The sequence below is a fragment of the Pristiophorus japonicus genome, chromosome 11 (assembly GCF_044704955.1).
Source record: "Pristiophorus japonicus isolate sPriJap1 chromosome 11, sPriJap1.hap1, whole genome shotgun sequence".
Taxonomy (NCBI): domain Eukaryota; kingdom Metazoa; phylum Chordata; class Chondrichthyes; family Pristiophoridae; genus Pristiophorus; species Pristiophorus japonicus.
The window spans coordinates 112,691,834-112,718,081 of NC_091987.1; the positions used below are offsets into that span (position 1 = coordinate 112,691,834).

At 46.0% G+C, this 26,248-nt stretch overlaps 1 protein-coding gene across 4 annotated transcripts in view; it reads left to right on the top strand.

The window, feature by feature from the left end:
* Positions 1–26,248, top strand: part of LOC139275829 (FERM and PDZ domain-containing protein 4-like) — a 658,647-nt gene that overhangs the window by 550,882 nt on the left and 81,517 nt on the right. For all 4 annotated transcript variants that reach the window (XM_070893037.1, XM_070893039.1, XM_070893040.1 and 1 more), the window contains 2 exons: positions 8,839–8,943; positions 12,793–12,900. In XM_070893037.1, the coding sequence (XP_070749138.1) occupies positions 8,839–8,943; positions 12,793–12,900 (213 nt within the window). The remainder of the gene's footprint in view (positions 1–8,838; positions 8,944–12,792; positions 12,901–26,248) is intronic.

The window sequence follows — 26,248 nt, forward strand, 5'->3', positions numbered from 1 at the left end:
CGCTCACTTAGCCTGTCTATGTCATTTTGCAGATTTTTTGTGCCCTCCTCACTCATTGCTTTTCCTCCCATCTTTATATCGTCAACAAACTTGGCAACATTACACTCAGTCCCTTCTTCCAATTTGTTAATATAGATTGTAAATAATTGGGGTCCCAGCACTGATCCCTGCGGCACCCCACTAGTTACTGGTTGCCAATCAGAGAATGAACCATTTATGTCGACTCTCTGTTTTCTGTTAGTTAGCCAATCCTCTATCCATGCTAATATATTACCCCCAACCCCGTGAACTTTTATCTTGTGCAGTAACCTTCTTTGTGGCACCTTATCAAATGTCTTCTGGAAGTCCAAATACACCACATCCACTGGTTCCCCTTTATCCACCCTGTTTGCTGCATCCTCAAAGAATTCCAGCAAATTTGTCAACTATGACTTCCCCTTCATAAATCTATGCTGACTCTGCCTGACTGAATTTTGCTTTTCCAAATATCCTGTTACTGCTTCTTTAATAATGGACTCCAACATTTTCCCAACCACAGATGTTAGGCCAACTGGTCTGTAGTTCCCTGCTTTTTGTCTGCCTCCTTTTTTAAATAGGGACGTTACATTTGCAGTTTTCCAATCTGCTGGGACCTCCCCAGAATCCAGGAAATGTTAATAAATTACAACCAATGCATCCACAATCCCTGCCACTACTTCTCTTAAGACCCTAGGATGCAAGCCATAAGGTCCAGGGGATTTATCTGCCTTTAGTCCCATTATCTTACGAGTACCACCTCCTTAGTGATTGTGATTATGTTAAGTTCCTCCCCCCCTATAGTCCGTTGACTATCCACTGTTGGGCTACTGTTAGTGTCCTCTACTGTAAAGACTGATACAAAATATTTGTTAAGATTTTCTGCCATCTCCATGTTCCCCGTTACTAATTCATATTAGTTCATATATCCAGCCTTCATCTTCAGCGCAGTGTGGGATTATCTTGGATGAGTAGAGATCCTTTAGATTTGCCGAAGTAGAATTGAATTTGCATGAATAAAAGAGATAGGGCTAGAACCTTCACTTTGTTTGTATGCTTAACGCCCACTTAACGCCCATTTTACCGCTGAAATGACGTATAACGCCCATATGGCACTCATTTTGGCACAAAATGGAAATTGGCGGGCAATGTTTGAAAACTTATCGCTGAGCGTTACTTTCCCCATGTGCTTAATGCCGGGAAAAATATTACCGCCCACCCACTTTTTTGGGGTGGAATCAGCAGAATAGGTGAATTCAACACCCATAATATCGCCCAGCATTACTTTCCGCACGGATTTACCACCGAGATTCAATATTAATGCCTGCCAACTGTTTTTTTCGTAAGAGCATATTTACCCAAACTAGCAACCATGGAGATCGCCCATCGTCAATTTCACCACCTTGCGCATATATCGCCCACAATATCGCTCACCCAATAAACCGCCCAGAAAAAGTGGAACTAACCGGAATGAATCATAGCGTTATGGACGCCATGTTCTAGATCACATATCGTGTCCTTTAAAAGGCTGCTATGCTAGAACCTCGGCGGAGTTCAGATGTACTCTGCAGGTCATTGGAGTTGATGTGAACATCTGTAAAAACATCTTGACCATACTGTGACTGATTGGAATTGAAGAGGTGTCTTCGTCGGGGCATTCCTTGTATGTGACCAATCGGTGGGAAATAGACAGCTACTGCAATGGGGCCTGTCCTTTCTCACCCTCTCTTGCTGACCAATTACATGCAGCAGACTTGACATCGCCAAAGGAACGCTCAACTGCGTTATGTGCCCAATGTACGAAGTGACAGACAGATGAGGAGGACCAGACATTGCACCACCTGCAAGTACAAGGAGAAGCATTCTTACCTCGACTTGCAGGACACCACCTGCTTTCTGAGACTGTGCTTCCACCAAGAGGTTATCACTGAGGTATGCCAGCTGATAAGGGCAGATCTGTAGCCTGGCAGCTCCATCAGTACTGCACTGTCCGTCGAGGTCCAAGTCACCACGGCACTGTCGTTCTATGCCTCGGGTTCTTTTCAGGCCACAGCTGGAGACATTTGCGGACCTTTTCAGCATGCCACACATCGCTGCATTAGACAGGTCACTGAAGCCCTGTACGCATGCAGGAGGGACTTGATCAGTTTCCCTAGGACCAGGTAGGCACAGAGTGAGAGGGCTCTAGGATTCTCCAGAATTGCAAACATCCCCAAGGTGCAGGGAGCAATAGACTGTATGCACATCGTGATGCAGGCATTTTTCAGGATGCTGTGGTTTTCAGGAACCACAAGGGATTCCACTCCCTGAATCTGCAACTCGTTGTCAACCACCAGCAAATGATGCTGGCAGTGATTGCTCAATTTCCGGGCAGCATCCATGATGCTCACATCCTGCGTGAGAGCACTGTATCTGACTTGTTTAACAATCAGCCACACGCTCAATACTGGATGCTTGACCCCCCTGCATGACACCCACACCAAAGCCGAGAGGCGATATAATGAGAGCCACAGAGCAACTCGCAATATTGTGGAGAAAACCATTGCAGTGCTGAAGCAGCGCTTTAGATGCCTGGACCACTCAGGTGGCGAGCTCTAATACCACCTTGAGCAGGTAGCTAAATTCGTGGTGGTCTGCTCCATGCTGCACAACTTGGCTATCAGGAGGGGGCAAGAATTGCCTGATGAGTCTGATAGTCCACCTCACCAGAAAGAGGAAGAGGAGGATGAGGAGCCGGATGCTGACATTGGCCCAGACAATCAGGCTGACACTAAAGCCATGCCCCCGTCCCCTGTAGACCACATGAAAGGACCCATAGTGGCATGATAGCTGCAAGAGCCTTACGTCAGAAGCTCATCAATGATCGCTTTGCCTGAAAGAACATTGGTGTTATTTATAAGGCTGACACACTGCTGGGTATGCAGGTCATACATCAATGGTGGGCATCACCTTGGTGACAGTTAAAGTTTAAGTTGATTGATGTTAAGTGTGATTATACCCTTTGATGTAAAGGAATCACCAGCGTGTAATGGTGCAGCTATCTGAGCCAATGTGCCCTGAGGTTTTGTTAAATAAAAAACATTTAAACCGAACATTAGTCTGAAATCATCAGTATTTCTGTAAAAACCAACCCTCCCCCCCGCCCCCTCCCCAGTTCTCCTCCCCACCTCTACCCCTCTCCCTTCCCCTCCTGACTCCAAGCTGCCTGGTCAAAAAAGTCCTTAGGCGATGCTTCATTGGGGGGGGGGGGGGGGGGGGGGGGGCGGGTGACGGCCGAAGCGCTGTTTGGACAGATACAGGAGAGGACGCTCCCGAGGTGGGAACGTGCTCCGAGTCAGAAGCAAGATGTTGCTGCTGGCTCTCATATGTGGTTGACCAATGGGGGTGCGGCACCTTGGGGTGCAGTGCGAGGCTCCAGGACCACTGGGAGCCCTCTGCCACCAGTGTTCCTGGCTGCCAGCTCCAGGGCCTCCTCTATCCCTTCCATGTTATATCTTATTTGTTGGACAAAAACTCGATGCCAACTATGTTCTTGGTGCTTAGTGGGCTTTTTGCTGCTGGTGAATCTCTGTCGTTCCTCCCACAACAGCCAGACAAGCACACACCACAGCCACACATGTTTTCAGTGCCTCTGAGCTCCCTCTCTCTCTGTCTCCTCTTCTGCGCATGTCATGATGACCTTTGACCTCCTGAATCACGGGAATCGAGCATTGCCTTGCCGTTGCTAAGGACGGCCACACTTTACGGCAGAAGGTCAAAAAAATTTAACACTATCACCCATTTGATATCGCTCGCAGTAACGGCCATTTTCAAAAATGGAAACTAGGTGTTTTGAGAATGGGCGAGAAGCCGGCGATCTGAAAACCCTTTTTTAACACCCACACCGGAAATAACGCCTATTTTGGGGCGATTATCACAAAAGTGGAGGTTCTAGACCAAGTGTCACACACAGGGGCAGGGAGGTGTTGCTACAGTTGTACAGGGCATTGGTGAGGCCACACCTGGAGTATTGTGTACAGTTTTGGTCTCCTAACCTGAGGAAGGACATTCTTGCTATTGAGGGAGTGCAGCGAAGGTTCACCAGACTGATTCCCGGGATGGCGGGACTGACCTATCAAGAAAGACTGGATCAACTGGGCTTGTATTCACTGGAGTTCAGAAGAATGAGAGGGGACCTCATAGAAACATATAAAATTCTGACGGGGTTAGACAGGTTAGATGCAGGAAGAATGTTCCCAATGTTGGGGAAGTCCAGAACCAGGGGTCACAGTCTAAGGATAAGGGGTAAGCCATTTAGGACCGAGATGCGGAGGAACTTCTTCACCCAGAGAGTGGTGAACCTGTGGAATTCTCTACCACAGAAAGTTGTTGAGGCCAATTCACTAAATATATTCAAAAAGGAGTTAGATGAGGTCCTTACTGCTAGGGGGATCAAGGGGTATGGCGAGAAAGCAGGAATGGGGTACTGAAGTTTCATGTTCAGCCATGAACTCATTGAATGGCGGTGCAGGCTAGAAGGGCCGAATGGCCTACTCCTGCACCTATTTTCTATTTTCTATGTTTCTATGTTTCTATTTCTTTTCTCAATTAAATGCCAGTGCAGAAAATCAGTTATACTAATAAAGAGTCTACATCCTCCATTAACACACACCTCTTATCCAACCCTATTTTAAAATGACTGTTGTCTTTCTTAAATAAATTATATAAGATGGCTACTACTTTGGCAGTTTGCTTGCCACTCAAAGTCCAAAGACATGGATGTTTGAGGCTCACCTAATTATTTCTTGGGTAAATGCGCCACCGGGTGTGGTACTAAACCATAGATAACAAAAGGTCACTGCCTCAACAGTGGTCTGTGCTGAGTTGCATTGATTTCAGTTGGTCAGGACACTACAGTTAGGTGATGGTTAATTTGGACGTTATTGGCCTCAGCTACTGCTTATTGATGAAACTGAATGGCTTAAAAGTAGGACCTCATGTAACAGATATGTGCTAACAAAGCCAAGGAAACTTTAGAAGTGCATTAGCAAATATTCTGTAGAGTAAAGAAGCTATCAACAATAACATATATCACCTTTAATCCCAAAGTGCTTCACCGGAGCGTTATCAAAAAATGTGACACCGAGTCACATAAAGAGATATTAGGGCAGATGACCAAAAGCTTGGTCAAAGAGGTAGAGTGTAAGGAGTGACTTACTGGAGAAGAGAGAGGTGGAGAGGTTTAGGGAGGGGGAGAGAGGTGAAGAGGTTTAGGGAGGGGGAGAGAGGTGGAGAGGTTTAGGGAGAGGTAGAGAGGTGGAGAGGTTTAGGGAGGGGGAGAGGTGGAGAGGTTTAGGGAGGGGCAGAGAGGTGAAGAGGTTTAGGGAGGGGGAGAGAGGTGTAGAGGTTTAGGGATGGGTAGAGAGGTGGAGAGGTTTAGGAAGGGATTTCCAGAGCTTAGGGCCTTGAAGGCACGGCCACCATGGAGGAGTGATTAAAATCAGGGATGCTCAAGAGGCCAGAATTGGAGGAGCGCAGAGTTTTCAGGGACATAGGCCTGGAGGAGGTTACAGAGATATGAGGGGAAAGACCATGGAGGGATTTGAATACAGGAATGATAATTTTAAAATCGGAAGTGTTGCCAGACTGAGAGCCAATGTAGGCCATCAAGCACAGGGGTGATAGGTGAGCAGGACAAGGTGCGAGTTAGGAAATGGGCAGCAGAGTTTAAGATGAGCTCAAGTTTATGGAGGGTGGTAGGTGGGAGGCCAGCCAATAGTCAAATCTGGAAGTAACAAAAGCATGGATGAGAGTCTCAGCAACAGATGAGCTGAGACAGGGGCGGAGACGGGCAATGTTACAGAGGTGGAAGTAGGCGGTCTAGATGATGGAGGGGATATGGGACCGGAAGCTCATCTGAGGGTCAAATAAGATGCCGAGTCCATTATCATTTTAATTTAGGTTCATGTCACTTCAGAATGTTGTGAAACAGATTGGTTGATGTCAATCTTAAAATAAATCACTGAAGGTGCAATATTGCATGCATTATGTTTTTAAGGTTCCTTATTACTTAAGTATATTACTTACAATAAGTTGTGTTTGAGGTGGAATTAATTTGCACAGATGCTTTCATTATTTTAGATAAAATTGTCAAGCATGCCGTCTTGTCAAATTGCAGTGACATCAGCTCAGTGCTGGCTGTATGCCTAAAGTGAAACATAGAAACATAGAAATTAGGTGCAGGAGTAGGCCATTCGGACCTTTGAGCCTGCAACACCATTCAATAAGATCATGGCGGATCATTCAACCTCAGTATCCCTTTATTGCTTTCTCTCCATACCCCTTGATCCCTTTGGCCGTAAAGGCCATATCTAACTCCCTTTTGAATATATCTAATGAACTGGCCTGAGCAACTTTCTGCAGTAGAGAATTCCACAGGTTAACCACTCTCTGAGTGAAGAAGTTTCTCCTCATCTCGGTCCGAAATGGCTTACCCCTTATTCTTAAACTGTGACTCCTGGTTCTGGAACTCCCCAGCAATGGAAACATTCTTCCAGCCTCTAACCTGTCCAATCCTGTCAGAATTTTATATGTTTCTATGAGATTCCCTCTCATTCTTCTAAACTCCAGTGGATACAAGCTCCAGTTGATCCAGTCTCTCTTCATATGTCAGTCCTGCCATCCCGGGAATTCATCTGGTGAACCTTCGCTGTACTCCCTCAATAGCAAGAATGTCCTTCCTCAAATTAGGAGAACAAAACTGAACACAATATTCCAGCTGTGGCCTCATCAAGGCTCTGTACAACTGCAGTAAGATCTCCCTGCTCCTATACTAAAATCCTGTAGCTATGAAGACCAACAAGCCATTTGCCTTCTTCACTGCCTGCTGTGCCTTCAATGACTGATGTACCATGGTACCCAGGTCTCTTTGCACCGCCCCTTTTCCTAATCTTTCACCATTCAGATAATATTTTGTCTTCCTGTTTTTGCCACCAAAGTGGATAACCTCACATTTATCCACATTATACTGCATCTGCCATGCATTTGCCCACTCACCTAACCTGTCCAAGTCACCCTGCAGCCTCTTAGCTTCCTCCTCACAGCTCACACTGCCACCCAGCTTAGTGTCATTTGCAAACTTGGAGATATTACATTCAATTCCTTCATCTAAATCATTGATGTATATTGTAAATAGCTGGGGTCCCAGCACTGAACCCTATGGCACCCTACTGGTCACTGCCTGCCATTCTGAAAAGGACCCGTTTATTCCAACTCTCTGCTTCCTGTCTGCCAACCAGTTCTCTATCCAAATCAATACATTACCCCCAATACCATGTGCTTTAATTTTGTACACTAATCTTTTGTGTGGGACCTTGTCAAAAGCCTTTTGAAAGTCCAAATACACCACATCCACTGGTTCTCCCTTGTCCACTCTACTAGTTACATCCTCAAAAAAATTCCAGAAGATTTGTCAAGCATGATTTCCTTTTCATAAATCCATGCTGACTTGGACCGATCCTGTCACTGCTTTCCAATTGCGCTGCTATTTCATCTTTAATAATTGATTCCAACATTTTCCCCACCACCGATGTCAGGCTAACCGGTCTATAATTCCCTGTTTTCTCTCCTTCCTTTTTTAAAAAGTGGTATTACATTAGCTACCCTCCAGTCCATAGGAACTGATCCAGAGTCAATAGAATGTTGAAAAATGATCACCAATGCATCCACTATTTCTAGGGCCACTTCCTTAAATACTCTGGAATGCAGCCTATCAGGCACTGGGGATTTATCGGTCTTCAATCCCATCAATTTCCCCAACACAATTTCCTGACTAATAAGGATTTCCTTCAGTTCCTCCTTTTCGCTAGACCCTCGAATCCCTAGTATTTCCGGAAGGTTATTTGTGTCTTCCTTAGTGAAGACAGAACCAAAGTAGCAATGTAGAATGGATGTCACTGCAGTCGGTAAACACTGTGTAGATTTGAGGATGTCAGTCTCACTCAGTGACATGAAAACTGTTCTGAAACATCGTAACGAGAAAAGCTTTCCTTGGCTGAAATTAGAAGACTGACAAGGGAAGGATTTAGTAAATTATAGGCTAATTGGCAACTGCCATCAAGAAATTGTTAATAGTTAGAATGTTGTTATGTAATCATTAATGAAAACACTGCCTTCACATGTATTAATCTTAAGAGTATTCGGTTTCCATAATGGATTTTAAAATGCACATTCAGTTTTTCTTTTACAGCCGACAGAACTGGTACTCGGTGAATTGTGAATGTTGAGTGACTATGTGTAATTGGGCATTATGGTTGGGCAGCGATTGCAGCATTGGCACTTGATGCCAGGTTGGTGCAAATCATGTTCAGCCTACATGGATCTGCGAGCTTACCCACCTTGTTGTGAGGTGATGCTGAGCTAAGGTCAGGTGCTTCCCTGCAGGAGGTTGTGTGGGGGGTGGTTGGGGGGGAGGTTGGGGGGGAGGGAGTGGGATCAGAGGTGTTATCAAATTGTTCTTGTGCACCTCCTGGTGCAGAGGCTTTGTGAGGAGTCACCTACTAGAAGTGTAATCAGAAGTTAAGAAAAACAGGACAAAAGAGCAAAAGTAAATTCTAATTTAAAATACAACCTGTAAAACAAAATAGGAAATAGACATTTTTGTGTTGACTGTCGTCCCTGAATGAAATCAGACCTGAACAATTTGTTACATTTTTAGGTTGGAATCACAATGCTCTGGTAGTCCTTAAAAGGGTTCGTAGTTGAGCTGATATCGCTTTGACCACTCGAGCAGATTAATGGTACCCTTAGCAATTCCCAATGCCTGAATCTTGTTATCTCTTTCAGTCTCCCAAGTCGGCCTTTATGAGTGCTGCCAAGAAGGCCAGGTTGAAGTCCAACCCTGTGAAAGTCCGCTTCTCCGAGGAGGTCATCATAAATGGTCAGGTCCCGGTAAGTGGAGACAGATATGGTGCACTTCCCAGATGTGTGGGAAATTAGCACCTGCCACTGAGATGGACAGCTTAGTGGCGGAGAATGCTATTTCGCTTTGCACCACTGAGTCTCTGAGTCATTCCAGCACAGGCTGAGACTGAGATGCCAGGTATATAATCAATTTAGTCACCTCTTTCTTACCTCAGAGATTTTTATTACATAGAATTTACAGCTCAGAAACAGACCATTCAGCCCAACTAGTCTGGAGCGGCGTTTAAATCCACCCGAGCCTCCTCCCACTTTACTTCATTTCACCCGAGCAGCATATCCTTCTAAGGTTTACAACCCCTGTAAAATATGTAACCTACCGAAATAGATCAGATAAGTTCGAAACATATTCGGAGATATATAGTGAACTGTGACAAAACTGGTGTGGGACTTTAGTTCCCTAGAACCTGCGACGTTGTTGCTACATTTTAGAGTATGAATCAGCGAAACATCTCCTTCAACATAAATCAATGGATAGCTTCCACATAAAATACTGTTCTCAGAGTGGTTACAAGGGTCAACAGTTTGTGCAGTGTGTTTGCAGACTTTGCTGAACTTAAAACACATTTTTATTCAATCAGAAGAATGTACTCTGTTGGGAGCAAAAAGCACTGAAGTTGAAGTAGAGAGACTCATGAGTCAATGATGAGATTTTACTGCAAGGGTAAGGATGTTTGTCATCCTCTCTACATTTTAAATATTTCAATTGTAATCATGTCGTCCTACATCTTGAACCTGAGAATGTAAAATCAAAGGGACTCATTTAGTATGTCATCGTTGTCGGGTATAGTTTATAATATACTATACCCAGTGCAGAGCTCTGTGTGACAGGAGAGCATATTGGAAGTTTGAGTATAGAGGGTCATGTGTCCAATTAACGGCCCACACACTTTTCTATCCATTAAACTAATTAAAACGAATGGGTGGGAAATCGTGTGGGCCGCAGATCTGGAGCACTGACCTCTGTATTCCTGTTACGCACTTCCATCACACCATGCTCTGCACCAGGAGCATGGAATTAACTTTAACCTGATATTTACAATTACATTTTATATATTACATTTATTGATTATACGCAATAATATTCCTTTATGTCGCGGAATCTTGTAAGAGTTGGAAATTAATGAACTAATTACTTCTTTTCACCCGATCTATATATAATTATAAATTTGTGTCTGTATTATTGCAATATGCAGTGATTGGCTCATACTCGCCACATTTCATTAATCCCCAATCAGATTCCAGTATTAGTCCATGGTAACCATGGTAACCATGGACCAATGAGCTTTTGGAAGCGTTCCAACTTTGCTTCACTGCCTCCTGAGGATTAGTTTCAGGAGCAATCACATTCTCCACAACTCTAGATCCCACTCTTCAAGTTAAAGACATGGCAAGGTGCTGCTGCAGACCAGGAGAGCGGGTTACAATCAAGCCAACAGCCTTGCTCCAATTTGGTACTCAAAGAGTAGCTGATTTGTAGAGCACTGTATCTGTTGCTTCTAAAAATTAAAGTTCAGAATGAGCTTGGGAAACCACCTGCTAATGCTAACTGTGCATCCTCTTAAAATACACTGCTAATCTAAAGCAGTAACCTGCTCGGCCCTGACTTAGATACCAACCATGGTTCCACAACCCCCCAAACACAAAAAAATCAAAGTTGCAAAAGCTCCGACCTGACAGTCCTGCCTCATTTTCCACTTTGGCCTCTGGGTCAGTTGTACTTCCTCCCTAGTCTCGAGTGGCTTGCCGGTCCACTCCCCCGCCCCTAGCCCTGGCCAAGTGGCCTCCTGGTCCGCTCCCCCGCCCGCCCTTAGCCCCGAGTGCCTTGCCAGACTGCTTTCCCCGCCCGCCCCTAGCCCCGAGTGCCTTGCCGGTCTGCTTCCTCCGCCCCTAGCCATGGCCGAAGGGCCTCAAGGTTCGCTCCCTTGCCTGCCCCTAGGCCCGAGTGGCTTACGGTCCCGCTCCCCCATTCCTAGCTCCGAGTGGCTTCCCGGTCCGCCGCCCGCCCCTATCCCAGGTCGAATGGCCTCCTCCCTCCCGGTCCCCGCACCTAACTACACCCAAAAGGCTTCTCCCCCTCTCTCCCCCTCTCTCTTACCTCTCCTGCTGCTGCTGTTCAGGCATCTGTTGCACTTACCTGCGCCGATTTCTTTAACTCTCCAGAAGGTTTTTCTGCAGAGGTCACATACACTGGCCTAAGCAGAACTGGAATAACTCTCAGCTGGCCAAACTTCCCTAAATGGCCAGAATTGGCATGTGTGGCAGGTTATGCCCCCTTCAGCTGTAAAAAAAAACGTACCTAAAAAAATTGTAACTAACTGAGTTACGCTGGTGCAAATTGATTGGCGAAACTGTGGTTTTGTAACCTAGGCCAAAAAAACAGCCTGCTCCAAAAAAACGGCGCAAATCACTGGGGATAATTGAGCCTCAGATTTCACCTACAGCTGCTTTAACCTCCCTGGCTAGTTTCAGGGTCTGCTACAATCATTCCCTACTTTACAAAAGCAAAATACTGTGGATGCTGGAATCTGGAATAAGAACAGAAAATGCTGGAAATCTCAGCGGGTCAGGCAGCATCTGTGGAGAGGAAGCAGAGTTAACGTTTTGGGTCGATGACCCTTCATCATCGACCCGAAACATTAACTCTGTTTCTCTCCACAGATGCTGCCTGACCCGCTGAGATTTCCAGCATTTTCTGTTTTTATTCCCTACTTTAACTGGGGCCTCAGGCCCCATTATGCTTCTTCTCACTCTGGCAGCAGATCTTGGCACACTCTCTCAGTCAACCTTCGGATGCCACTGGCTCTGGTTCCATGCCCCAACCCCCCTTTCTGCCTAGGCCAACAACTCAAGTCTCTCTGCTATTCGCATGCATTTCAATGGTTCCTGGATCTTGCAGATCCGATCAGGACCCCAATCCTGGATCCATCAGAACATCAACCAGAAGGCCATCTAACCCAGGTACAAGATCTTAAGTCCAGATCCATCAGTCCAATTCTCAGACTTTCCTTCCCTCATCTCTTCCAGCTCTTTCCTCGGCCGGGCCGCAGCTCAAATTCTGTCTCAGGAGTCAGTCTCTGTTTCATTTAGAACTGTATACATTACAACACGTCCCATCTAGGCTAGATCCCCACCAACAACTAGCTACATTTTCTTTCTCATCTTGCCTCATGTCTTAGTCTACAAAATGTGCACTTTCAGTAAATCAGGAAAGGAACATAAAGAGAGCGTGGAAAACAGATAATTGAGCAGACAAAGGAGAGGATGCATTACAGTAAGAACAAGACAAGAAGGAGTGGAACAGACAAACAACAAAGTACAGGCAGAGACAACAATGAGAAACAGCGTGAGAGCCAAACAGGGAGCGAGAAGACAAACAAAGACAGAGAGAATGACACAGAAAGCACGAGAGTGGGAGAAAACATAAGAGATAAAGAAAGATACAACTTTTATTTTTTTACATTCAGCAATCGCACAGGAGAACAGCTTGTGTTTATTTAATTTTTCTAGTGCAGGAATCTGTCTGATTTCTGCCAGGAATCGATCTTACGCAAATTATTTTCTGTAAATTTATGATGAATGAATATTCTAAACAACAACAACTTGTATTTATATAGCACCATTAACATAGTGAAACGTCCCAAGAAGCACTATGAGATAAAAATTTCAACTGGAGGTAGTCTAATGTAAGTCGCATTTCACAGTTCGATGTACTCGCTGCACATAATGAGGAGAAAATGTAATCATGTTTGCTGCAGAAAATGCTGCTGCAGTTCTGAAAAGGTTAGACTGTAATGTGCCTGCCTTGTCTATTCACAGGACACGGTCAAAGACAATTCCCTCCTGTTCATGCCGAACGTATTGAAAGTTTACCTTGAGAATGGACAAACTAAATCTTTCCGATTTGACAACAGCACAACAATGAAGGTAGGTCATTGCCCGACAGTAAACAGTACATTCAGGCAGGACTGGGTCTTTGCTTTCCAATAACTATGCAGACACAGGACTTGACTTCTCGGAGCAGCCTGTCTGGTGTTCGAACACTGTACTGCTGAATTTGTATGACTGGAGCTCTGAATGAGCTATATCAATATTAGCAGTTCCCTCTAGTGGCCTATAACTGTGACTTGAGACATTTCCAATCCTAGGTCAGTACAATAAGTACAGTTATTGCCAATTGTAAATATTAAGGGGCCAACTCTTTTTCGATTTTTGTATTATAAAGGGAAGAAATATAATTTCTGTGAGGAGCACAATTTCACTTTGGGTATCCAGACCATCAGTCGCTGACAGTTCTGGTACAACGTGGCCCGATGCAGAGTACAGCCCCTTCTGTTCAAACCCTAAACTGTATTTAACCCCAACCTCAGATATACATCCCGAATGCACTAATGTGAGCTTTTCCACATTACTGAGCATCCTTTGATGATTACTCTGAATGAGATTGTCAATTTAATTTCTGTGGCCCAAAATTCACCAGTAACCAGCCTGAGGCTAATTTTAAGCTCATCTCACATATGGCACTCGCAGCTACTGAGAGAAGAGGTTTAAATCAGTGTTGTCAGTATTCCCCATGACTAATGGCTGAGATTGTTTGTGGTGGTGGGGGGGCGGGGCTTGGGGAGGGCAGTGGATGGAGGGAGGGATGGGGGTCACAGGCTAAATACACATCTTAATGCCAACACGCTGTAGCACCAGGACATCCTGCAATATTTTATATTTTCCCCCAAATAGAGACAAAGTACTATTTCTAGGGAACGATCACTGAGGAGACGTGAAGCTTGTGCTTATGAACAAAAAGTGTCTGGCTATTTGAATACTGGATGTACAGGACAATGATTGTCGCAGTGAATAACACAGGAGCACGATCATTTAATTTGGCAAGGAGGTGCCACCTTCATCAAAAAATGTTCCACAAAATGTTTCCTTTTCATTCAAAAACAGACCATGTCAGCATATAAGACTCTTCAGAATACATCATGCCATCACTTGTGCTTGGCATTGCCTTGGTAGAAATGTGTGGCTGTTCTAGTTCTTTCCTTATGCAAACGAAAAAAGTTTGTCAAGGCAACGCATCAAATTCAATTTACATCCACATTTTTAAGTAGCTGCTTAATTTGCCGAGTAGCACTGTTTTTTAAATGGGGAAGGGTGGAAGGAAATGAATGCAGCAATAAAGGGTAACAACAACCAAATGATAAACGTGGCCTGTCAGAAAATGTAACATTCTGTTATTGGCAAACTTTCTTTCGGGCCCACTGTTGAGTAATGCAGCTTAAACCAGAATGTCAAGTCACTGTGCGTCTAACTCTCATCCATCCAACTCCGAAACTAGTAAGAGCAGAATGTTGGTTGTGTGGCTGTTGAATGATGACCTTTCTCCATGATGTGGGCCTCAAAATACCGGGGAGCCAATTTAAAACCGAGTTGTGAAGGAATTTCTTCTCCCAGAGGGTTGTGAATCTGTGGAATTCTCTGCCCAAGGAAGCAGTTGAGGCTAGCTCATTGAATGTATTCAAATCACAGATAGATAGATTTTTAATCAAAAAGAGAATTAAGGGTTACGGGGAGCGGGCGGGTAAGTGGAGCTGAGTCCACGGCCAGATCAGCCATGATCTTGTTGAATGGCGGAGCAGGCTTGAGGGGCTAAATGGCCTACTTCTGTTCCTAATTCTTATGTTCTTATGCTCTTATGTGTGTTCATCTTCGGAGGTGAAGATACACTGGGAGGATGCGTTGTTGTTCCAAGCACTTTCAGTAGAGGTTTTATGGCAGCAAATCTATTTGTAATTCAATTTTATTAAAGCAGTTGTGCATAAAATTAAATTAAATAAATTTATACCAAACACTGTAGTTATGAATAATACAGGATGTGCTTGCAGCTAAATATGTGATGACAAGAAGCCCAAAGCCTATATTTCTGAATATTTTTCTCCTGCTGAGCACTATTTTCTTCCCATTACATCTTTACTTTCTGGGTGTGGTATGGTTCTGTAGGTGCACTCTGGTTCTCACCCATGTGGCCATTTGTGAAACTAGATGGTGAGTACTGGGGAGTCTATTATACCATGGGAGGAATCACAGCCAAACCCAATCCTGAGCTAATTGACCCTGGCACCAGGGAGGTAACATACCATCCTGGAGTCACATCTGCGGCCACAGAAATGCCAGTCTGCTCCCCAACTATCAAATCCCCTACCATTATTGCTCTCCCACTCTCCTTCCTCCCCTCCTCCCGTAGAGTTGAGCTACTCGTGGTGCCACAAACTTGGCTCTGGCTGTACTCCCCAGAGAAACCATTGCCCTCACCAGTACTCAGAACTGAATACTGGTTGACGAGCAAGATGCACTCAGGGAACTTCTGCACTACCTGCCTGGTTCTCCTTGTCTGTCTGGTGGTCAACCATTCCCTCTCTACCTGTACACTCTTAATCTGCACGATGACCACCTCCTGAAATGTATTATCCACGAAGCTCTCAGCCTTGCAGATGCACTGCAATGACGCCAGCTGCTGCTCAAGTTCTGAAACCCAGAGCTCGAGCTCCTCTAGCTGACGACATTTTCTGCACACATGGTTGTCCAGGACATGGGAAGCGTCCTGGATTTCCCACATGGCACAGGATGTGCATTGCAAGGGACTGAGCTGCCCTGCCGTGCCTTTATTTATTTGACTATTGACTAACTTACAGGAACTTAAGACTAAGATTTATCTGATTCAAGTTATTAACATAATATAACAGTTACTAATTAAACATAGTATTAACTGTTACTAATCCCCAAGTTTCTGCTTACTTCCTAGACAGCTATTTAACCCCGGCCCCTAACTTGAATAGCAAAAGAAAATGTGACCTTTACCAACCAATCAGATACCAGCTATCCTGGATTGTTTTGTTCTCGGGCCTCAGTCGCCACGCTCCGCTCTCGCTGCGCTCTCACTCAGCTCCGCTCCTCTGGGACTGAAGAATTTGCTCAGGTGTCATCCTCCTTTCTGCCCCTTCCCCCCCACCCTCCTCACCAAAAAATGGTCCTATCTCTGAGATCTCAGTAGCCATTTATGTGCTGCAGGTACAGAAAATCCCATCCATTTGAACTCTGCAGAGTATTGCGAGCAACAAGATGGGAGCAGAACCCACACATCTCAGTCCTCAATTTATGGCCATTCAGATGCAGGAGTATGGGTCACCTGAGGAGCGATGGACTGGCAATACAGGGATGGTATTATCAGCCTTGTTCCGTTTGCCTTATCCATAGGCTGATGATCTTATTAAACACTGCTGGTCTTTTTAAAGGGCGGTGGGCTGATAGTGCCTTCTTAAGCTATCAGTAGTAGGAGTACATTCACCAATTGTCCTCATGCAGCCCAATATCAAGTTGCACACATGAAAACCTTTTCATCGCACCATTATTTAGTTGAAGACTCAGCCTTGATGTTGCATAAATGAGTGCTGACACCGATTCACCCCCATTGCCAGGTCATTTTAATTGTATTGCTCGTCGATTTCCCTTGGAATTTCACATCCGGTGTCAAGACCAAATGTCGACTACAGGTGAAGCAAGTTTAGAGGTTGTGGCATAGTTGTATCAGGGTGTGCAGACATAATTTGACGCACCCATTTTAAAGCCCTTTTTCAGCCCCTATTTTTAAAAATTCCATTATAAATTCCAGTTTCCCACATTTATATTGGAAATTGCCTATATAAACTTGCCACACCATAGCTGCACTCAGTGGTGGCTTTGTAGGATCTCCATTCTCCTTAGAGCAGAGAAGGTTGAGAAGAGATTTGATAGATGTGTTCAAAACCATGAGGAGTCGACACAGAGTCGATAGAGAGAAAGTATTCCCATTGGCCGAAATGTCGAGAACCAGAGGACACCAATTTAAGATGATTGGTGTAAGAACCAAAGGCGACATTGAGGGAAAACCTTTTTACGAAGCGAGTGGTTAGGATCGGGAATGCACTGCCTGAAAGGGTGATGGAGGCAGACTCAATCACAGCTTTCAAAAAGGAATTGGATAAGTACCTGAATGAAAAAAAATTGCAGGGCTACGGGGAAAGGACGGCGGAGTGGGACAAGCTGAAGTGCTCTTGCAGAGAGCCGGCAATTTCGCTTGGTTTATTTTTCAGGTGAGGGATAGCGGCGGTGAACGTTCTGATGACGCGCTTCCGGCAGTCATTAGCAGCGGGGTGGAATCGGGCCCAGGCTGAAAAATCCCCAACGTGAATTTGGGTCGAGGCGGCCAGTTGATCACAAAGCGGCGGCCATGGGATTCCGCCGCATGGCCGCCGCAAATGGGCAGTAACGGGTCTTACTGAGACCCTGAATTTCGGCCCACTATCTTTCAGATGAATCATTAAACCACTGTCTACTCTGTTGGACATAAAAGCAGAATGGAGGCAGGTTTACTCTAGATGTAAGCTGCATTGCAGTCAATGTGGGAATGCCCCCTCCCTTGACACTATTTGAAGAAGAGCAGAGGAGTTCTCCCAGTGCTCTTTCCAATATTTTTCTCCCTCAACTACCACCACTGAAAACAGAATAACTGATTATCCATCTCAGTACTGTTTGTGGGACGTGCATATTGGCTCTTGCATTGGCTACATAGCAGTGAATGTGCTTCAAAAGTAATTTATTGGTTTAAACCGCTTTGGGACATCTTGAGGATGTGATAAGATGCTACATAAATGCAAGTTATTTCTTTATACCACGCATCAAATGAGCCAAGCTGACGTTGGTATATGGCACTATGACAGTGTTATACCTAAGGTGCTAATATACAGCCTTACTTAACTAAAATCCCAACAAACAGTGTATCAATCATCTATCAACTGCTGTGGTCACACTTTTTCACTTGTAACCTCAAAGGAAACAAAAAAAAACCCAAAAAAACATTTATTAAAAAAAGGGGCAGTTAAGTATCTGGAGTGTCCCCCAGATCAGGGGGCATTTGATCTAACGCTTATTTTGTTCCCCCCCAAAAGAGTTGTAACCTCAAAGGAACCAATGCTTTATGCTGTTAACCTGGAGAACAGGTTTTTTTTTTGTCAGTTAATGTAATATTTATTGTCTTAAGTGACTTAGATTTTCAGAATGTGGCGAACAGGCAATAAATGTTTTTTTTAAATTTACCATTCTGCTTTTCTCCAGATTAGCAGCATAAAGCATTGATTGTTTTTAGGTCACCAGTGCATAAAGTGTGACCACTGTCGTTGACACAATACATATAGCAGACATGCTGATATTTTGTGTTTAGCCCACTATAAGAGTGGATGCTGTGTCGTCTTTTCCAGGGACGAAGAGCTTCCTCGCTAACAGAGGACTGAAAGCAGTGAACAGACACATGCACATGTGCTCCCACAGCCTGACACCACCCTACGCCTGTTTGCTTAAGCTCATTCCCTTCACAGAAGGTGACATAGTCTCCAAAGCGCTCGCGCACTGCCCTGTGCTTGACTAAGCCCCTCCAGAATTGATCACTCTGTTCGGGGTGGCAATTGCCCCTTTATTTAAGAGCCATGACCGCCTCAAAGAGGCAGCCACCGGTCGGTAATGACTCTCCACCCAGTTGGTGCAGAGTAAAGACCTTTTTTGAAGTTGCCCTACCTGGGTTTTCCAGTGGTAATCGCAACCGCTCCGACCGTGCTCCCACCCCGTCGGGCGCACGCGGACCCCCCCACCGACCCCCTTTCCGCCCCGTGCCAGAAACTGACCGTTCAGTGCCACTGACAGCATTCCTCGGCGGGAAACTGTGTGTGCCTGGGCGGCACACCTGCCCTTAAAAGGGAGAGCACACTGCCACAGACGCCATGTTATTTTATTTGTCGGCTGATGACCAGGTCATATTGAAAATTTTGCCCCCTGGTTTGGCCAGGCCGCCAACAGATAACCCAAGACCCTCCCAGGCCGAAACCTTCCCTGATGGCCCAGTGGACCGAACTCAAAAGTATGCAGAGTTCGCAGAGGCCCTCCCCTTTAACTGAAGGGGAGAGACATTGTGACGCATCAGTGCGTCGTGGCATGTCCGTCTACAGTGACGCGCTGATGACTAGGCGGTCGACCTGAGCGAAGGCCATTTCCGCCCCACACCTGCCCACTTAGAAAAAAATCTCAAAGTGCTGAATTTCGCCGGACTCTCAAAAATTCAGTGGTCGGTAAGCGCACTCCGTTTGGGGCTGGGCTCAATTTCAGCACCTTCATCTCTAACTCCAGGGGATGCACAGCCTCCAACATCTACTGGTTCAACATCAGTGAACTCTACAATCCTGATAATCACCAAATTCAACATAAAACCCACTGAAACCCCAGACAAAAACAGGCACACGCATAGAATGATCCATGGAGGAATTTAAATACACATGATAATGTGGGAATAGCTTATTGAATTGCCCTAAATAGCCGGCGTGCTTAATGTGTTGTTGGTGATAACTGTCTAATTGATTCCAATGGTGAAGACAAATGGTCAGCCCTATTTGCCTGATATAGGCAACTCCCCATGATAAGTGTGGATGGTGTAAGGGGCCAAAATTGCCCCTCCCAATAAGGCCTCTGGCCACTCAAAAGCGGCGGCCATGGGACGCCGCGGAATAGCCACCAACTCTCCGCGGAGGGGCCGCCATTTTTTCCATTTCCATTCCTCAGGGTCGGAGCTGTTTTTCCACTGCGGCATGCTTGCACCAATCCCCTTACTGACCGGCAGCGACCCCTTCCCAAAATTGCCCTGCGGGATATGTCCCTTTTGTGGAATTGCCTCGTGGGAGCGGCACCTCTGCTGGTTGGTGCCCCCAACAGCTTTTTCTGTCGCTGCACCTCTTGTTAGTCTGCAGCTTGGCCAGCTTTAAGGGGGAGGTGGTGCTGCCGGCGACGCCATTTTCTTTTTATTGTCGGCCAACTGCCCGGTCGGCCCGACAATTATGGCCCCAGGTTCGGCCGGGCCGCCAACAGGCAGCCTGGCACCTCCTCTTGGATGTCTGGCCACTGGCCTGGCCAAAGCCCTCCCTGGTGGCCCAGTGAACCGATGTGAAAAATATGTAGAGCTCGCAATGGCCCACCCCTTTAACTGAAGGGGTGAGACACTGTTATGCGTCAGCGCGATGCAGCGCAAGGCATTTCCGCCCCTCGGCCACAACGACATCCGCTCCGACAGAATAAAAACTTCAAAGTGCTGAATATCGACATCATCTCCGCTGAATGAGTTGCGGCGGAGAAAAACTTCAAAAAACAGACGGTGCGGCCCGTTTCAGATAGTGGGCAATTTCGGCCCCTGAGTGTGGTGGATTGTTCTTTAGATCTAAGTACAGAAGAGCACTGCTTACTGCATCATGTAATTCACAAAGAAATGTTTTGATGTGTGCTCTATAGTAATCTCCATGGCAACATTTAGCAATATTATTCTGATAGATGTAAAAAAAAAGCACAAAATGGCAGGAAAATACAGTAAGAAAATGGTGGTTGAAATAAGTAGTGTCGATAATTATATCGAGCGCACCACGTTTTTTACACTTACAGAAATTCCGCCTCATGTCAGTTTTAAATGGGCGGCCCCTTATTCTGAGACTATGCCCCCTAATTTTAGTTTTCCCCAGGAGTGGAAATATCCTCTCTGCATCTCCTTGGCCAGCCCCCTCATTATCATATATGTTTCGATAAGATCACCTCTCATTCTTCTGAACTCCAATGAGTATAGGCCCAACCTACTCAACCTATCTTCATAAGGCAACCCCTTCATCTCCGGAAACAATCTAGTGAACCTTCTCTGAACAGCCTCCAATGCAAGTATATCCTTCCTTAAATGCGGAGACTAAAACTGCACGCAGTACTCCAGGTGTGGCCTCACCAATACCCTGTACAGTTGTAGCAGGACTTCTCTGCTTTTATACTCTATCCCCCTTGCAATAGAGGCCAACATTCCATTTACCTTCCTGATTACTTGCTGTACCTGCATACTAACTTTTTGTGTTTCATGCACAAGGACCCCCAGGACTCTCTGTACTGCAGCACTTTGCAATTTTTCTCCATTTAAATTATAATTTGCTTTTCTATTTTTTCTGCCAAAGTGTATAATTTCACACTTTCCCACATTATACTCCATCTGCCAAATTTTTGCCCACTCACTTAGCCTGTCTATATCCCTTTACAGATTTGTGTCCTCCTCACAATTTGCTTTCCCACACATCTTTGTATCATCAGCAAACTTGGCTACATTACACTCGGTCCCTTCATCCAAGTCATTAATATCGATTATAAATAGTTGAGGCCTCAGCACCAATCCCTGCGGCACCCCACTAGTTACTGTTTGCCAACCGGAAAATGACCCATTTATTCCGACTGTCTGTTTTCTGTTAGTCAGCCAATCCTCTATCTATGCTAATATATTACCTCCAATCCTGTGAACTTTTATCCTGTACAGTAACCTCTTATGTGGCACCTTATCGAAATGCCAGATTGTTGTGTCCCTGTCTGGCGAGAGTGACCACCACATACCATGCTCTCCGTTTTAGATTTGGTGTCGGGTGCCGGGCTCCGCTATGTGGCACAGACATGCGATACCAGCTCTTCCTATTTACTTTCCTGGAACAATAGGTTTAACCTGAGAGCAGATATACAATGGATTTATAGAGCTTTGCTGGTATTTACACAAAAATAACAATCATGGGAGAACCATACGGCTGGATTTCTGTAGTGTCAAATCACTTTGATATTTCCATTTCCAGAAATTTTCACCAGCATTCACCAGCCTGCCAATCAACTCTAAATCATGAGGAGGTATCACACCCAAAAGAGACTCAATTGAGACGCATCAAACTCACTTAGGGCTCTTAGAATAGAAGGCTTTTGTTCCAAAAATTTGGGCTGGAGTCAACTCAAGTCCCAGAGGTGAAAGGGCACTGAAGCATCCTGTTCCCTCCAAAAATGTAATGTGCTGTCTTTCTGCGGCAGTCTGATGCCTTGAAATGATTACTAGCACATCCATTGAGAGTTAATGGGCAGGGGCATTGCACACAGCCACACTTGGGTCAATTTTAACATCGGGCGGGAGACAAAGGGCTCTCGTGTCATGTACCTGAAGTCATTGGGGAGAGGGCTGAGCCGTTTTGTGGGCCGGGTCTCCTTTCGGTATCAGTCGTGACCTGTGAGCGTGGATCCAGCGGTGGGGAAGAGGGGATGGGGGAAAGTTTCAGACGGGCCATCAGTGGCCCATAAGATTCTTGCTAAAGCCAGGAGGAGCATTTAATCTTCGAAACTAACAGAAACTTAACATTTTCTGAGCGGCCTGCAGCGGTCCCTTTAAAGCACCAATGAGTGGAGCGTGCGTGCATCATTCTCTACCCACTGGTACATGAAAATTACAGCGGCATCCTGTGTATGTCATAGGACCCCAATCAACATGTTACAAGTACGCTCCCACCTGATGCAGATAGGGGCAGGGCCGCCCATGTGAAGGCCCCACCAGAAATGATCCAGTGAGTGGATCGGCAGTGGCAACAGGATAGTAAATTGAATATATTTAAGGCGGAGATAGATTTTCGAGCGATAAGTGAGTAAGGAGTTATGGGGAGTGGGCAGGGAAGTGAAGCTGAGCCCAAGATCAGATCAGCCATGATATTATTGAATGACGGAGCAGGCTCGAGGGGCCAAAAGGCCTACTCCTGCTCCTATTTCTTATGTTCATATGTTCTTATATAAATTCAGCCCCACAATTTTCAGGGCACTACTTCTTGGTTGCCAACAGGGTGGAGGCCTTCAAAACGCACACCATTAAATGTGTATACACTGATGTTGGTTTGGTGTAATTGTAAGGCCTAAGGTAAGATACGTTTATAACCAATGCTCCCTGTAATTCTTTTTCGGGGCACGCAGCCCATTCAAAATATTCGTTTTTCTATTGTTGCACTGTGTGGCCGCAAAGCTTACAGGGAACATTGGGGTTTAACTTGCCCCCCGCCAGAAATGCGGCGCACTTACCGTGTTTGAGCTGTTGTCGCCGCTGTGGTTGATGTGGTAGCTCTTGCGTGAAATTCCGCCTTTGGCTTTTTTTGCCGAGCGACCCTGAAGACTGGGGAGGAAGTGCAGCGGACGTTTGCACACTAGAGGGGTGGAAGTTGGGGACGGGCGGAGTGTCCTCCGCTGTCACTCATCAGCATAGCGCTGATGACATCATCGCGCAGGTGCGTCACCACGGCTCTCCCTTTCACTTAAAGGGGAGAGCCGCTGCGAGCTCTACGATTCTTTAAGTTAGGTTCACTGGGCCACCAGGGAGGGTTTCGGCCGGGCCAGCGGCCTGGCACCCAAGAGGGGGAGCCAGGCTGCCTGTTGGCGGCCCGACCAAACCCGGGGGCATAATTGTCAGGCCAACCTGGCAGTCGGCCGACAAAATAAAGTAAGATGGCAGCTGTTCTATATGTAAACTTGTATTTACCTTGTACAGCCACCAGATGGCTCATCCCCTGGAATCCCAAGGGATCCCATAATCCCTTGGGAGCACAGGTACTTAAGGAGGCCTCACAGGCTGGAGAGGCACTCTGGAGACTGGCAATAAAAGACTAAGGTCACACTTTACTTTGATCTCACAGTATCTAGTCAGACTCTTTCTTCATACACAACAACTGGCGACGAGATACAGATAAGGAACCCAATGATGCAGAGAACAGTGGGCATCCTGGAGAAATTCTCGGAGGGAGATGATTGGGAAACCTTCGTGGAGCAACTCAACCAATACTTCGTGGCCAACGAGCTGGAAGGAGAAGCAAACGCTGCCAAACGAAGGGCGATTCTTCTCACCGTCTGCGGGTCACCAATGTATGGCCTCATGAAAAATCTGCTTGCTCCAGTGAAACCCACAGAGAGATCGTAAGATTTGTGCACACTCGTCCGGGAGCATCTGAACCCGAAGGAAAGCATTCTGATGGCAAGGTACCGGTTCTACACCTATAAAAGGTCTGAAGGCCACGAAGTGGCGAGTTATGTCACCGAGCTAAGATGCCTTGCAGGACATTGTGATTTGAAGGACATTTAGAAAACATGCTCAGAGACTTTTTTGTACTTGGCATTGGCCATGAAACGATACTTCGCAAACCTTTGACTGTAGAGACCCCAACCTTGAGTAAGGCCATAGCGATAGCCCAGGCATTCATTGCCACCAGTGACAATACTAAGCAAATCTCTCAGCACACGAGTGCTGCTACAAGTACTGTGAACAAAGTGATGTTGTTTTCAAATCGCAACGTACAAGGCTGCACGTCCGCAGATGTCTCAGAGTCCACCATCAAAGGTGATGAATACAAGGCCATTAACACCTTGTTGGCGCTGCGGGGGTGATCATCATTTCCATTCATACCATTTCAAAGGGTATGTTTGTAAGGGTGTGGAACAATGGGACACCTCCAATGATTGTGCAGGCAAGCTGCAAATCCTGTTAATCCTGCAAACCACCATGTTGCAGAGGAGGACAGATCCACGGCGGATCACTATGAACCAGAGCCTCAGACCGAGGAAGCAGAGGTATATGGGGTGCATACATTTACCACTAAATATCCCCCGATAATGCTGAAGGTTGAACTAAATGGACTCCCGGTGTCAATGGAGTTGAACACGGGCGCGAGCCAGTCCATTATGATCAAAGACTTTTGAAAAATTGTGGTACAGCAAGGCCTCAAGGCCAGTCTTGACTCCAATTCGCACAAAACTAAGAACTTACACAAAGGAACTGATTCCTGTAATCGGCAGTGCTACTTTAAAGTCTCCTACGATGGAGCAATGCACAAGCTACCATTTGGCAGGAGCTGGCTGGGAAAGATACGCTGGAACTGGGACGATGTCCGAGAACTCTCGTCTGATGACGACACTTCGTGTGCCCAGGTTTTAACCAAGTTCCCTTCGCTGTTTGAACCAGACATCGGGAAGTTCCAAGGAGCAAAAGTGCAGATCCACTTAATTCTGGGGGCGCGACCCATCCATCACAAGGCGAGAGCAGTACCATACATGATGGGAGAAAGGGTAGAGATCGAGCTTGACCGGCTGCAATGAGAGTGTATCATTTCGCCGATCAAATTCAATGAGTGGGTCAGTCCGATCGTTCCTGTCCTCAAGAGAAACGGCACCATCAGAATCTGTGGTGATTACAAAGTAACTATCAATCGTTTCCCCCTGAAGGACCCATACCGACTACCAAAGGCCAATGACCTTTTTGCTACGCTGTTGGGAGGAAAGACGTTCATGAAGCTGAATTTGACCTCGGCCTACATGACGCAGGAACTGGAGGAATCACCGAAGGCCCTCACCTGCATCAACACGCACAGAGGTCTCTTCATTTATAACAGATGCCCGTTTGGAATTCGATCAGCGGCAGCGATATTCCAGAGAAACATGGAAAGCTTACTGAAGTCGGGCCCGTGCACGGTGGTCTTCCAGGACGACATCTTGGTTACAGGTCGAGACACAGTCGAGCATCTGCAGAACCTAGAGGAGGTTCTTAGTCGACCCAACCACGTGGGGCTCAGGTTAAAATGCTCGAAGTGCATTTTCCTGGCACCTGAAGTGGAGTTCCTGGGGAGAAGAATCACGGCGGATGGCATCAGGCCCACCGATTCGAAGACGGAGGCAATCGAGAACGCACCGAGGGCACAGAACGTGACAGAGCTGCGGTCGCTTCCAGGACTCCTGAACTATTTTGGTAACTTCTTACCGGGTCTCAGCACACTGTTAGAACCACTGCATGCCTTACTGCGTAAAGGAGACAAATAGATATGGGGCAAAAGCCAAGAAAATGCCTTTGTAAAAGCTAGAAAATTGTTATGCTCAAATGAATTACTTGTGTTGTATGATCCATGTAAGCGTTTGGTACTAGCATGTGATGCATCGTCATATGGCATCGGGTGTGTATTGCAACAAGCTAATGATTTTGGGAAATTGCCACCGGTTGCTTATGCATCCAGGAGTCTGTCTAAGGCTGAGAGAGCTTACAGCATGATTGAAAAAGAAGCGTTAGCGTGTGTATATGGGGTAAAGAAAATGCATCAATATCTGTTTGGGCTAAAATTTGAATTGGAAACTGACCATAAGCCACTGATATCCCTGTTTTCCGAAAGTAAGGGGATAAATACTAATGCATCGGCCCACATCCAGAGATGGGCGCTCACGTTGTCCGCATACAACTACGCCATCTGCCACAGGCCAGGCAAAGAAAACTGTGCTGATGCTTTCAGCAGGCTGCCATTGCCCACCATGGGGGTGGAAATGGCGTAGTCCGCAGATTTAGTCATGGTTATGCGAGTGAGCA